This window comes from Toxotes jaculatrix, chromosome 9 (genome assembly GCF_017976425.1).
Source record: "Toxotes jaculatrix isolate fToxJac2 chromosome 9, fToxJac2.pri, whole genome shotgun sequence".
Classification (NCBI taxonomy): Eukaryota; Metazoa; Chordata; class Actinopteri; family Toxotidae; genus Toxotes; species Toxotes jaculatrix.
Window position 1 is genome coordinate 24,587,517 of NC_054402.1, and position 14,961 is coordinate 24,602,477.

The 14,961-nt window shown below is 40.5% G+C and overlaps 2 protein-coding genes across 2 annotated transcripts in view; both read left to right on the forward strand.

The window, feature by feature from the left end:
• Window positions 1-1,090: 1,090 nt before the first annotated feature.
• LOC121187381 (beta,beta-carotene 9',10'-oxygenase-like) lies at window positions 1,091-5,512 on the forward strand. The gene is given in 11 exon segments (XM_041046596.1): window positions 1,091-1,201; window positions 1,323-1,545; window positions 1,728-1,841; window positions 2,074-2,176; window positions 2,282-2,410; window positions 2,666-2,844; window positions 2,952-3,104; window positions 3,279-3,413; window positions 4,183-4,365; window positions 4,656-4,766; window positions 5,136-5,512. Coding segments are annotated over 10 exon segments (1,425 nt in total). The 5' UTR covers window positions 1,091-1,201; window positions 1,323-1,344; the 3' UTR covers window positions 5,253-5,512.
• A 4,656-nt stretch (window positions 5,513-10,168) lies between these two features.
• Window positions 10,169-14,961, forward strand: part of sorl1 (sortilin-related receptor, L(DLR class) A repeats containing) — a 70,771-nt gene continuing 65,978 nt past the window's right edge. Inside the window, exon 1 of the mRNA XM_041047367.1 lies at window positions 10,169-10,489. Coding sequence (XP_040903301.1) covers window positions 10,169-10,489 — 321 coding nt within the window. The remainder of the gene's footprint in view (window positions 10,490-14,961) is intronic.

Genomic DNA, 14,961 nt, shown 5'->3' on the forward strand with positions numbered 1-14,961 from the left:
CTATTGAAAACACATGAAACAAATAGCATTTAATTCATCATAGACTTGGCCTGCATAGCAAGCAATACCCCTATTAGATCCCCACTCCATGGTTGAGTAATAACTACCTTGTGTATACGGGCAATTTAGATTCTGCAAGATTCCACCCAAGTTGCACGTCTGTGACCTTTGTGAAGAAACACAAAGAACAGTGGGACCGACCCTCCATCCCTCGTCCTCAGTTAACTGCTCACTTTCCAGTGATCCCATTGAAACCATAAAATGCTTAGTTCACCTCTTTGTAGGTGATATAGACACACTGATGTGTTGTACTGCGTGACAAGCTGATATGAAGCCAAAAGGAGATAAAGTCAAAAGGAGAACATTTTTCAAAATTATTTAATTGTTTCAGAAATATAGTATGAAAACAGGCTGATGGTGTTCCTCTTCTACCCCCCACCCCCAGCTATTCATCCAAGTTCATCTGCTTTTCCCTGTCACTGAGCATTTGCATGCATCTTTCAGATGAAAAAATAAAGTAATGACTAAGTGAAAGAAAGGGGTACTTGCAAAAAAATTATGAATGTTGCCAAAGGGATTCTGCTACTTGTCAGTAAGATCAAGTGATTATCTCTGAACAACTTGCATTATCCTGTGTTCACAAAGTACTTCTGTGTTATAAAAGCTTACGCAAGGATGAAGTCACTGTCTGTTTGCCTTCTTATCTGACCGTTTCCAGGGGGTGTAACAGCCAGGAGGGCAATATAAAGCAAAGTGCCAGGCTCGGAACAGCAGCAGCAGCAGCAGCAGCACCACAGGAGCAGTGTGCAGGCCTTTGACACCACAGCCATGGATACCATCACAAATCACCAGAACAACTCCCCAGGTAACTATCTGATTCTACCATGCACATTTTAATTTCATATCAGTAGTTTCTTAATTGATGACAATGTCCTTTGTGAACAATGTGACTATGGATTACACTTCTGTAAAATGACTCTGACTTTTTTTTTTTTCCTGTAGCACTCCGAAAATCCAAGTCTAGGAAGAACATCAACCACTTCACAGATATGCATGGTCTGCCTTGCATTGAGAAGATTGTGAGCTCAGTGGAGGATACCCCCGAGCCCATCGACACCAACATCATCGGCAGAATCCCACAGTGGATCAATGGGAGCTTCTTGAGAAATGGGCCTGGGAAGTTTGAGATCGGAAACCAGAAGTGAGTGCAAAGCTCTTGGGTTGTATAAATAAAACTATCTCAACTTGCGTTGATACATGTACACTACAGCCACTACATCACAAAGCTGATTCCTGTCTCCTGTTCCCCCCACTCTTGTCAGGTTTAACCACTGGTTTGATGGTATGGCTCTCCTGCACCAATTCAAAATCTCTAACGGTCAGGTGACTTACAAAAGCCGCTTCCTGTCCAGTGACAGTTACCAAGCCAACAAGGAGCACAACCGCATCACAGTGTCTGAGTTTGGGACTGTGACCATGCCGGACCCCTGTAAAAACTTCTTCCAGCGCTTCCTGTCAAGATTCGAATTACCAAGTGAGCCTCTTGTCCCAACGCATGGAGCCAAATCTTTTATTGCAGTTATATAAGATATATTCAGAAGTTTACTGTGTACTTCTGCACAGCCACAGGCACGTGAAACACAGAATGTGACTGAACACTGAGTTATTGTTATGGCTGTGCTGTGCTATTAACTTTGGCAACTTCCTCCTTCTCCTCCTCTCTAGAGCCCACAGATAATGCCAATGTGAGCTTTGTGACCTACAAAGGTGATTATTATGTCAGCACGGAAACCAACGTCATGCACAAGGTGGATCCTGAGACACTAGAGACAACCAAAAAGGTAATGTGATGTTGAACGTGGTCGAACAGTACAACATTGTAGTCAGTAATTCTGCAGGATCATACCTGTGGACAGCAGTTTGTTTTACTGACCTGCTGCTTTGCACATGATAGATCAGGGCAGTCATAAACCAGTGCAATATTACTGAGAATTATATATATACATAAAACAGAAAATAAAGTGTTAACAAAGCCTGAATCTATCTTAGCGCTCATGTACTTGTTGCTGTTAGGTGGACTGGAGCAAATTCATTGCTGTGAATGGAGCCACCGCACACCCTCACACTGAGCCTGATGGAACAACCTACAACATGGGGAATTCCTACACCACCAAAGGTAGTTTAGAAACATCAACTCAGTTTGTGTAGTATAGTAAACAGCAATACGGTTCCCGGGCTCTGATGACCTTTAGCAAGAAACTAATCATATCTGTACCGACAGGAGCCTACTACAACATCATCCGAGTGCCTCCAACCAAGAAAACAGAAGAGGAAACTCTTGAGGGAGCCACAGTGCTGTGCTCTATTCCTTCAGTGGACAAGACTAAACCCTCCTACTACCACAGCTTTGGTGAGTAAAAGCTCTGGAACTCAAATCAAAGCCCTCATTGCTTTCTACTACTCGACTGCTTTGGATCTAAAATGAACACAATGATTTTCATATAGTGTGGTATATTTTATTTTTGGGACATAGAGCACTGCTATGAAATCAGGACATAGTATTTTAATTCCCGACACCTCGGCTCTCAGCTGAGTTCAGTTAGTTCTGAATCATCCAGATAGGATTTTGAATAGAAACTAATATAATCTTCTCTATCCATCGTAGCAATGTCGGAGAACTACGTGGTGTTCATTGAGCAGCCCATCAAGATGGACCTGTTAAAGATTGTGACAGGAAAGCTGAGAGGGAAAAGCATCAGTGACGGCTTTTCCTGGGACCCAAAACTCAACACTATCTTCCACCTGATTCACAAGCAGACGGGGAAGGTAAGGCCTGGACCTTGAGTCCTCTAATATACAGTCTATTCACTGGGTTTGTAATGGGTATAAAACAAATAAGCGTTGCTTTCATTTCTCTGTTCAATCCTGCGTTTCAGGTAAGCTCCGTCAAGTATCTCGCCAAGCCGCTGTCAACCTTCCACCAGATCAACGCATATGAAGAAGACGGATTCTTGATCATCGATATGTGTGCTTCAGATGATGGACAGGCAATCACCAACTACAACGTCCAGAACCTGCGCAAGTCTGGAGAAGCTCTTGATGAGGTTAGCAGGTTAAGTAAATCAACTAGTCAGGTAGTAGTCACTACCTGACAAGTTGCACCTTTTATGCTTCCATGACTTTTCCAGACATGGGTATAAGTGAAGTGGAGAGCTTAAGCTGCTTTGAATTCAGCTGGACATTGGTTGGTTTGCTTAAAAGATGCATTTCCTCGTCAGGTGTATAACACTTTGTGCAGAGTGTTCCCACGGCGTTTCGTGCTGCCTCTCAATGTGGAACGTGATACACCCTATGACCAGAACTTGAACCGGCCCAACACAACAGCCACTTCTGTAAGAATTGCCAAGAACAAGGTAAGAAGCCAACATAATATACAATACATGTATCAACACACAGGAAAGTATGAGTCATTTTGTGTTAACCCTGTCTTTGACAGGTGTGCAGTGAAAAGGAAAACGATGCCAGCACGTACTGAGGGGTGGTTAAAGAACATTAGGTTACTTCAGATTTTGTTTGATTAAATGCTTCCACTTACAGGAAGGATGTGCAGTCATGACCCAGTGGCCTTGTAAAGACATGTTACTGTACTTATGGTGCATTTTTTTTCTACATTACCACATATTCAAACTGTTTTTGAATATGTTTCATATTTGTCAGCATTTTAAGATTTTTATAGTTCATAATTTTATAGTATAGTTTATTTCATATTCTGTTAATGATTATGAAATGCTATAGTTACACTGCAAACACATATTTCACAGTATTTCACACTGAATTTTCTCTTTTTTTCTGATTTTCATGAAAATGAAACCCAGTTTAGCTACTATTTACAGTCAAACACATCTGTATTTATCTTTCCATAATAGCAGGTAATGGATTACTATAATAGAAGATTTGATGATAGTAACTGAGTCAGCCATTCCCGTGCTATATTTTGTTTGCCGTCCTGCTCATGACAGACTCACAGGAAACAATGCAATGCATCCTACTTCTTCAAATTAAAAGCTTTACCGTGTACAACAAATGTTTTACACCAAATCTACTGGGCCTAACATCTTCAAAAATACAACAATACAATTTTCCCAAGGTCTCATTGGTTATGTTGCTTTTTTCGCTGTACAGGTGTTCTGTACCCATGAGGACCTCCATGGAGAAGATCTACAGCAATATGGTGGTCTGGAGTTCCCTCAGATCAACTATGCCAAGTACAACACCCACCCCTACCGCTACTTCTATGGCTGCGGCTTCAGACACCTTGTAGGAGACACACTGATCAAGATGGACCTTCATGGGAAACACATGAAGGCGAGTCCCCACAGATGTTTCCAGCTGTTACACAATAACAGGGCTATATAGTAAAGTTTGAGTTATGTTGTCGTATGGCAGCAAATAAAATAAAATAGATAGGGAAATAAATTCTAATTTCCAATCAATGATCATTACAAGTCAAACAACGACCAGTACAACAAACTTGCGTGTAATTCGTAGTCAGTGATATTATGAATAAAATATCTTAAAATCTGAGTAATGTAAAAGGAAAGTAAAATATGATGAGATTCAAACTCTAAGACTCATGAGCCACTATTTTCTCACAGGTGTGGGAACAACCTGGTCTTTATCCCTCTGAGCCGGTCTTCGTACCCTCCCCCAATGCCACAGAGGAAGACGATGGTGTCGTCTTGTCTGTTGTCATTACTCCAAATAAGGTCAGTCAGGTTTAGTCAAAGAGTTTGGACAGAGGAACTGTTTCTCTGTACTTCAGACACACACAGGAAATCCATGGTCACAATGCCTCTTTCTGCTTTAAAGATACACTTCACTTTTTTGTTAGAGGGTCTAAGTCCCAAAATTTCTTCCCAGCACACTGATGACTCAGTACACCATACAATTACTGTTGATTTTCAAAACATCAGCAGTGATGTGGGAGGAAATTGTGGGATTTGGGGTAACTAAACTAAAACCAAGGAGTGTATCACGTTGGTGCTTTAATGTATAAAGAGAATAACATTTTGACTGAAATGCACACTGCTGATTTCTGTAAATTACAAGTAATTCTTTGTCTTTATGTTTTCAAGGACAAGAGTACATTCCTACTGGTTTTAGATGCCAAGACGTTCGAGGAGCTGGGGCGGGCTGTGGTCCCTGTTAACATCCCCTATGGGTTCCACGGGACATTCAATGCCACAGCTTAGACACGTGAGGAAGAAATAAATGAAGACAGCTCTGATCTCACATAAATGGAGAGAAGTCATGGCAGATGTCATACATTGTAAATATCGTCTTTGATGTTTTGTCTCTTTCATACATGAAAAGTTAGAGGTCTCTACATGGGTATGAATGTATAGTTTGCTTGGATTGTTATATACAGCTATTATATTAAGTTATCTAAGTAAGCTGTTTTTTCTTTACTTTAAACCATTTTTTGAATATTTCCATTCAAGTACATTTACAGTTTAAGATAAGTGGTGTGGCTGAAATAGGGGGGATCTGCAAAAATAAAGAAAATTGCTGTGTTTTTCATACGCATTGCTGCTATTCTGTACAAGCAACTGTGACTGCAATAAAAATGCACTGCACAACAGAAAAGTCCAGCTCAAAGTCGCCAAAGACGCTTTTTATGACATCCTATTTTAATAAAAGAACCATACACCGATGAGTAAACACACACTCTGGATCAGGGTTCTCACGCTGGAGTAAGCTGTTAACTGAATGAATGAATAATAACTTATATTTCCTAATATGACTTAAACATTATTAATATCCTCTGAATAGAATTTCCCACTTTAAAATCCTGTCTCCTCCTTTCCATGTTTACTAAAGGTGAAGATTATGTAACACAAACGCAGGTGAAAATTAACCCCTGTAAAATGTTGTAGGAAAACATGGTAGACACTGATATCATATTAAAATATTTACAATATAAATGCTAACTCCTCAGTGTTATGAGATGACATGTTCTTTTCTTAATGTTCACTTGTTAGGCTGTGGCAACTAGGAATGTGGCACACTAGCACCCTCTGCTGGCCTTCCATTGAACCTGAATACATAGCACTAAATGCATAAGTGGCCATGTGAATAGAAACATGGAAATGCAACAAAGCTTTCTGCAGAGTAATGTTTTCTTTGGTCATGGATCTCCATGTGTACAGCGTCTGTTCTTTCACAGGATGAGGGCATTCTCCTCAATCCCCCTTTAAATTAGTTACCAACAATGACGACATATAAAAATCTTTTTTTCTTGTTAGGCACTTTAATGCTATTATTTACTGGTGAACACAGAAGAGTATTCTCTAAATAAGTGACATTTAGTCAGTTATGTTTAGACAATATCACAAAATGTAAGTCTAATATGAAGAATCAATAGTGAGATTGTGATCATTTGTGTTTTGAGGAAAAATATATAAATTCCTATTCAAAAAGACTTTTTTACCCAAACTCATAAATCAATACAGTCAAAACAGTAAACATATACTGGTTTCTTTTATAGCTACAGTAACACTACATTGTATGATGCATGGAACTTTGCAAATGAGAAATTTGTCAGTTGATATGACTAACATATGACCTGCAGAGGGCTCATGTACAGTACGTTACTTCACCCTGTAGGTAACAGTGCATATTTAACCCTGCAGTTTATCAGAAATTTGAGCCAATGTTTGTTTCAGGTGGTTTTTCTTCTCTATTAGGTAGGACTCCAGGCTCCGGGCCTCTGACAAAATGCGCTCCAGCTCTTTCATCCGTGAGGTATCTGCCGCAGCTCTCTCACTGAAACAAACCATGAACACGGACAGTGAAGCTGTGTAACAATGAAAATTCAACAGGTAAAAACCAAGAAAGTGCTTTATCAATTAAAATGGTGTATCAAAAGTAGCACTCACAGAAGCTGCTTAGAAGAATAAGTGCTCACACCTTGTCGTGACAAAGCTGAAGATTAATGTTAGCCAGCTGATGAGTGGTTTCAGTGACAAGCACGAGGAAATTAATCATGTAGAAGGAAATTTTCAGAGGCTCGGTCATGTGCAGAACTGAATATTCATGTGCTAACAGCTTACTCACCCGCAAACATTTTGCATACATTGTTAGCATAATCTAACTACTAACTAAATCTAAAGTGCAGGTGAGTCTTAGGAGACTGTGGTTAGGTCAGGGAGATCAGCAAAGTTATTGGAACTTAATTCCTCAGACCTTGGATGTAGTCGCCACATCTTCCTCTCCTCAGCACGAAGGCAAGATGTGCTGAAACTTTCAGCTACTGCATAGAATTTAAAATTGAAAGATTTCGTTGGAGTTACTGTGTGTCTTTCTTCTCCTGTTCTTGATGACTAGATACAAACCAGCAGCTCATTAGAATATTTATGCATTTTCCCTCAGTTCTTCAATGATTCAGTGTCACCATTTTTTCAGATGAAAAGCTCAGAAAAAGCTCTTAATTTCTTTTAGAATATTTTTTAAATGTATCAGCATCATGGACGTATGTGTCAAATATGACTTACCTTAACACTTCAGCAAATTTTGAAAGCAGCATGCTGATCTCTCTGCTTGCACCTGTTAGCAGAAAGCAAACCACACAGAGAAATGCTGCAAATTTCACTTCTCCACTATTTCTATTCATGTGGACTGACAAGAACCTCGGTGTGAATCAGGCCAAATCTTGACTGTGTCATTCTGAATACTTCAGTCAGAGCAACAAACATAATCCAGCAAGAATTTGTAGTCTCACTATTCATTTCACAGAATGTGTTTACAAGACCACTTAAGTTTAAGACACTAGCCACATATCCTCTGTCTGTTTCACACCTCTCACAAGCAACTTAGTCACTGGGTCACTTCATTCATTCTGTTTAGCTGTAGAAGCAGTTAGGGAAAAAAACGTCCATGAATACAGGCTGACAGAACGATACTTCTCTGTAGGCTGAAATGTAATTTTCTAATACAGCTATAATTTGTGTAACTGTCAGTATGACAGTGCACATACCTGCAGCTGTAGCCTCAAACAAATCTGCTGACTCCAAAATGGATGGTTTCGAGGGAGGTGTTTTCTTTTTTGGCGGCGATTTGTCTTGATTTTCAGGTGTACGTTCCATCTATTGCAACAGGGAAAAGACTGGCTGCACTAAAACATTAGTTATGCATTTAAAAAAATATATCTCAAGTCAAAAATGCTGTACCCTTTCCAGGATGAACACTGCTTTAACCATTAGTAGGACTATTTCAGCAGAAAATTTGCTTTTGGACCCCATTTTGCATCTATTTTTATCGAAGAGAAAACTATTTTCTGAGCTGTCGCTGCCTTAAGAGCACCTCATTTACTGTAACATTTGGATATATGTGGACATAAAATTTGGATTAAAGAACCTAAAAAATATTTTTCTTGTGATTGCTTTAATAAACGTCTCCACAGGGAATGGGGGTCTACAGCAGCTATCCTTACCTCTTGGGATGTTGTCTGTGTTGGGCCTCTGTTGTTGTTTGCTGCCCTCTTGTTTACCACTGGTACAACCAGTTTTCCAGCCAGTGGGGTTGCTTCGGTGATGTAATGTTACTGCAAATATGATATCAAATTAAACTTGAATTAATTTCTATATCAAGAACAGCGGTTAATTTCTTATCGCAGAGGGCCACCCTATAGTTTACACAAAAATAGACCCATATATCATATTTTGATTTAATATCTGTAAAAACTGGCTACCTAAGTAATCTTCATTGACGGTAGAAGTCTTTTGTTTTTGTGTTACACCTTAGTTCTAAAGCTACTGGTGTTTTATTACGAAATGGACTCATATAATATCATTAAACCAACTTTACCCCATTCAACTAGTCAGTTCAGTATAACAGTATTTATCCCACGAGTGTCACTGGGCTAACTAGCAACTAACATAAAGCTAACACAAACTAAGACAAGTAAATGTTAAGTTAGCAGGTAAGCTAACCGCCAAATCAGCCGTTACATATTAAGTAACGGGTAATTAGCTAACGTTAGGATTTTTAAACCAAAGCCAATGTTAGTTAACATCTACTTACGTCTAAGAGTTAAATATGTCATATATTCATGTGGATAACAAACGAGAAATGTCTGTTAATTCATTGCTAGTATGGGTACAATCAGTACAGTTCAGAGGTGATTATCGATTTCGGAGGAAAGCCAAAATAACGCTCGTGCACTCGCGTGTGATGCTGCATTCGGGGCTTCTCGTAAATTCAGGCGTTCTACAAGAGGGAAAAGGCTGTTTATACTTTTACTACTTTTTACTAAAAAAAACATATTAACAGTAAAAAACAAAAACAGCAGCTCAAATTTGAAGACAGTGATTTTTTTGTTAGTGCAATATTTAAGGAAAATCATAAGAGCAACTCAGAGAGCAAAAACCATGGGCACTGGTCTACAGCGATATGGAAAAACAGTGGTGTGATCAGATGAGTCATCCTTCACCATATTCTACAAATAGGTGAGTGCATGTGTGGCATACACCAAGTAATAAATGCTTGACCCCCACAGTGAGAGGATACTATGGGGGGAATTTTATTGTGAATCATATGCTACTACACCATCATCATCAAAACATCAAATGAGGGAATATCTTTTTTGGTCAAAAACAGACCTTTTTTCCCCCACCATAAATAACAGACACGGGTTTCAGGCTCTATTTTTCAGGTGCACAACTTAATATTTGGACATTATTATTATTACATTACATTGTTGTTGTTAGTGAAATGTTTAATCTTGCTCCTAATTATGAGTAAGCTACATGAATTTAATACGTCAGTCTTGAGTTTGTTAATTTCTCTTTTTTTTTTTTACATGATAATGAGAACAGGGATTTATTATTATTATTATTTTGCCTGTTTTTCTTTAATTTTATGTTATTATGTTCATGCTATTTTTATGACTGTCATTGTGTGCTTCTCTTGTACTTTTGTCTCTTACTAAAAAGCTTGCTAAGTGTCTTCTTTGTGTGTAGTGCAGAGCCAACACATGAACGATTTGTAGGGGGGGGAAGGACAGCCCTTACACACATTCCCATGGCTAGTGAACGCAGCGTCAGGGACATCGCCGCCTGTAGAAGGAGCTCTTCAGTCTTACCTAATCTACAGCCAAACGTACACAAACATGGCGATAACACAAGCAGCCAGGATGCAGTACTCTCTTCGATGTTCGTTGTATTTATTAGTCCTCGGGCTTGCCGGGATACATTCGTCGACCCTTCGTCTTCACCCGGACCGGCGCTACATGCTGCCCCAAAACACAGGATTTTTTACGATAGAGGCAAACGAGGGCTTTCTAGACGGAGATGGAGGAGGCGCCGCGGCTCCAGCGCTGCTTCTAGGCGACCGTAGTAGCTCCGAAGGCGAGTCGCACTCCGGTAGCTACCCGCAGCATCGAAGCCGCCGGAGCACGGGCGAATCGGCTATGCCAAAGGTGTACGGGCAGGTAATGTAGTGCATCCCGGAGATACAGTTCACTTCAGTCGGAACGTTGTGCATCACCTCAGTCTGGCCTTAGCGGGCAAGGATGTCTTGAAGAAAATTACGCAAGCTCCCCCACTGTTGTTTTCCAAGTCACACCGTTTGTTGCACCTTATAGTGAGGTGGCTCTGCCTGTGTTCACTGGTGTCCGGAGAGCAGAGGACGCAAAGCGCCTCTTTGACCTGAGACGCAACATATACCCAGCGAACAGAGCAAACATTTAGTGAGTCAGTCTGTTCACCTGGTGTTTTCAGCGTCGCCACATAACGTTACACTTCACTAAACGTGCATTCTTCGTTTCCCCTTTTAGTCGGTTAATGGCAACCTGTCTGGTAGTTCCTGAGGTGGATACAGAAAGAAAGAGTTAGCGATCAAAAACGTACATTAAATGTGTGCCGAAGTTAGCAGGAAATCTTTGGGATCCTGTAAACGCTTTTGGTTTTTTGTGCTTCCAGGTGTGGATGTCCACCAATGCACGGGAAAATGAAACTGTATGGTTTTGCAATAGGCTGGTTGTACTCGATAGAAGAGCGGTGCTCATGCTGGGTGAGAAACAAATGGTGTGAAGCTGCTGTTTTCCTCTGTCAGCTGTCTCAAGAGGATGTCGTGCTGAAACGAAACTGCAAAGTTTGTGCTGTGATACCAGTTTAGAGCATGGACCTCCAAGTATCTGTAACCCACTGAATTATACTAAAAATGCATTGTCACAAAGCTTTAAATGAGGAGCTGTTTTACTTCATCATCATCATCAAAGAACATCAACATTAACATTGTGGAGGTGCATGGTTTTTGTTGGACAGTGACAAAATGACCAGAAGTGAACAGGGGACTGTTATAACTCATGAGTTATGAATAAAATAAGGGCTGAGCAACATAACCAAAACCTCATATCACTGTATAGGCCATTTCATATCAAGATAATGGTAAATATAATAATATGTCACATTTTGTGAATAACAATTACTTATTATATTTAGAATTTTATATTTGACAAAGAAACGATTCTTGCATAGGTGGTAAAATAGAATAGATTAGTGGTGTTTGAGTCTGTTGTGGGGGCTGGTCTATGGTGTGATTTGCAAAGTACGGTTTTGTGGTTCCTCTCAGATTTTTCATACCCAAACCACGTCCATGCAACAGAAGCGGACCCGTCTTTTTGTTACGAGCTCCTCGATTTGTCTTGGCTGGTTGGAGCCCTCCTCCTGTTTGGAATTACCCCGTTCTGTGCCTTCATGCAGATTTCCTGCCCGCATCCGTATCTGTACGGAAGAACATAGAGCATCATCCTGATGATAATCTTTAATGGATTAATCTGATGATTGTTTGTTTCATTAATAACTTGTTTTGCCAGAAAATGGTGAGATAATACCCAGGGCCCAAAGTAGCGGCTTCAAAATAGAAGAGACGGTCTGTCTCAAGCCTAGTCTGAGATAACCCTGATGGCTTCACTGTAACATCTTCAGGGATATTTTCTCAGACTGCCACAGAGCTACAGGAGACATTATACAGCAGTCTTCACAGTAGTACTCCCTGTGATAAGTAAACTGATCTACAAGCGTAAAATTGGTGGAGTACCCCTTTAAACCTGGCCTTCTTCACAGCGGACATTTTGAGTTGTCATAGTAGGACAAGCGCAGGTGTTATTAATAACATTAACGATGGCACTGTTCCATTCAAGTGTCTGAGTAAGGCCTGACAGTGTGACAGTGAGCCAGCATGAACCGTGCCAGGAGCCTGAAACTGAAGCAGCTGAAGGGAATCCAACCACCAGTCATTGTTGTTTACACCTAATGAATAACTGATGTAACATGTTTTTCTGGGAAAAATGGATGTTAAATGACTATTACATTTGTTGACAATTACTTCAAAATTAGGGAGCTGCAAAATGCTTAATAGTAGAAAAATCTGAATAATTAAAAAAATGAAATCTGTGTTAAATATACACATGAAGCTGTTAATTATTAAACCTCAGCTCATTATTAGAGTGGTTTCAGAGAGTATTCAGACCACTTCTCTTTTTGTACACTTTGATTGTGTTGTGGATAAGACTGCCATTTTTGCCCATCAATGTGCACTTAATAACCCATAAGTTAATTATCTCCTTTACAAAAGTATCCCATTAATTCAGCACTTTGTAGAAGCCATTCTGGCAGCAATAACAGCGTCCAGTCTTCTGGGGCAAGTCTCTACAAGCTTTGCTCTTCTGGATTTGGGCAGTTTATCTCATTCTTCTTTACAGATCCACTTAAGCTCCATCAGATTGAATGGGAAGTCTCTGTGAACTGCCATCTTCAGTTCTCTCACCGATGGTCTGTGGAGTTTTAAGTCTGGGCTTTGGCTGAGCCACTTGTGGACAGTCAGAGACTTGTCCCGAAGCCACTCCAGTCTTGTCTTGGCTGCTTGCGTCAGGTCATTGTCATGCTGAAAGGTGAACCGTTGACCCAGTCTGAGGCTGTGTGCTCTCTGGAGCAGGTTTTCTTCAGGGACCTCTCTGTATTAGGCTGCATTCATCCTTCAGTCAGCTGTGACCAGTCTCCCTGTCCCTGCTGCTGAGAAACCCCACCCCCACAGCATGATGCTGCCACCACCATGCTTCACTGTAGGGATGGTGTCAGCCAGGTGTTCACCAGCCATAGAGTTTAGATGGTGCTCAATCTTTGTCTCATCTGATCGGAGAATCTTTTTCCCCATGCTCTCAGAGTCCTTTAAACTCTAACTCTAAGCAGGCTGTCGTATGCTTTTTACTCAAAGTGTTGTCCGTCTGTTCACTCTACCATAAAGGTGTAATTGATGTAGTGCTGCTGAGAAGGTCGTCCTTCCAGCACGTTCTCCATTTCTGCAGAAGACTTCTGGATCTTTGCTAGAATGACTGTTGGGTTACTGGTCACCTCCCTGACCAAGGCCATTCTCACCCAGTTACTCAGTTTGGCTGGATGGCCAACTCCATGAAGAGTCCTGTGGTTCCAGACTTCTTCCATTTCTCAGTTATTGAGGCCACTGTGCTCCTGGGAACGCTCAGAGCTTTAGAAATGGTTTTATACCCCTGCACTGATCTGTGCCTCACCACAGTGTTATCACAGAGGTCTACAGAGAGGTCCTTGGACTTCATGGTCTGTTGTTTGTCCTGACATATAGTGTGAACTGTGGAACCTTGTATACACAGCTTTGTGTCTTTCTAAACTATGTCTGATCAGTTCAGTTTCCCACAGGTGGAATTCCAGACACATCTCAAGGATAGTTTAAGCAAACAGGATGCACCTCCACAATCTGGACTGGCAGAGCACAGGACCTGAATATTAAAAAAACAAAAAAACAAAACAGATTAGTGAGTGTAGATTGATGGGCAAATTTGAATTAAATCTGGAGTACATTAAAATGTGCTAAAAAGGGGTCTGAATACTCTCTGAAGCCACTGTAGGACATGACACTTAACCATACCATATATTGTCATAATAACAGAGCTGTAGCTAACAGGAGCTAACAGGCTACTCTGTGTGGCAGTTGTTGAGCTTGTATGACTATAGAGTTGAACCTAAACCTGTCTGACACTGTCAGTGAGAACTGAGTCATTTTATAACAGCAGAAGTTACTGCATGGTCATTGTATCATGTAGAAGATTGTGTAGTTGCTTGAAAACCTTTGTTTTCCCGCAGATTTCTGGCCTAAAACATAACATGCTTGGTAGCGTTGAATTAACACGGTTTTCAGTTCATTAGCTGTATTTTTGCTGTTTAGAAATAGACAGGTTTCGAGGCTGAGCTTACTGAGCTCGTTGCGGTATAGGAGCATCCTAATGAAAAGTCAAAGAGCTTTAAATCCTCCTATCTGCTGTTCTCTCACCAGCTGCTGTTGTTGTTGTTGTTGTTCAGAGAATGTCACTGCTATTTCTGGTCTCCTGATGTTACAATTACCCTCTTAATCATCATGTTCTTGCACCAGTGTGGAGTGTAAATAAACAGTAAGAAGCCACACAGAGACTATGCACAAGTTTGTACTGCATGTTGTGGTATGTTATGATGCATTGTTTTTGTTCAGTGGATTGACAGGGCTGTGTGCATGAGGAAATATTGTTTGCCACAGAAGGACTCTTGTCAAGGTCTAGACACAGCAAAGGGTCTGAATACTTTTATAGATGAGAGAATTCAGTTTTTGGTTCATAATAGAAAAACAGAGCAGTGAGCTGAAAGATGCTGAAAAGCTCCATAGACCTGAGGGGAGCTGCAGAGACTGGTGATCATTCTTTGTAAGGTACGACACTACCAGCAACCCCCTTCACAATAAAAGTACTGATGTGATATGATCATTGTTGATATAAAATAATAATTACAGCTGCTTTATGGACAGAAAATCCAAATTAAAAGATGACACCTTGGTGGAAAGAGAGGATGAAAGTTCAGTGTCAAACCTTCATTGCAATTTTGACACCTAAGATGAAAT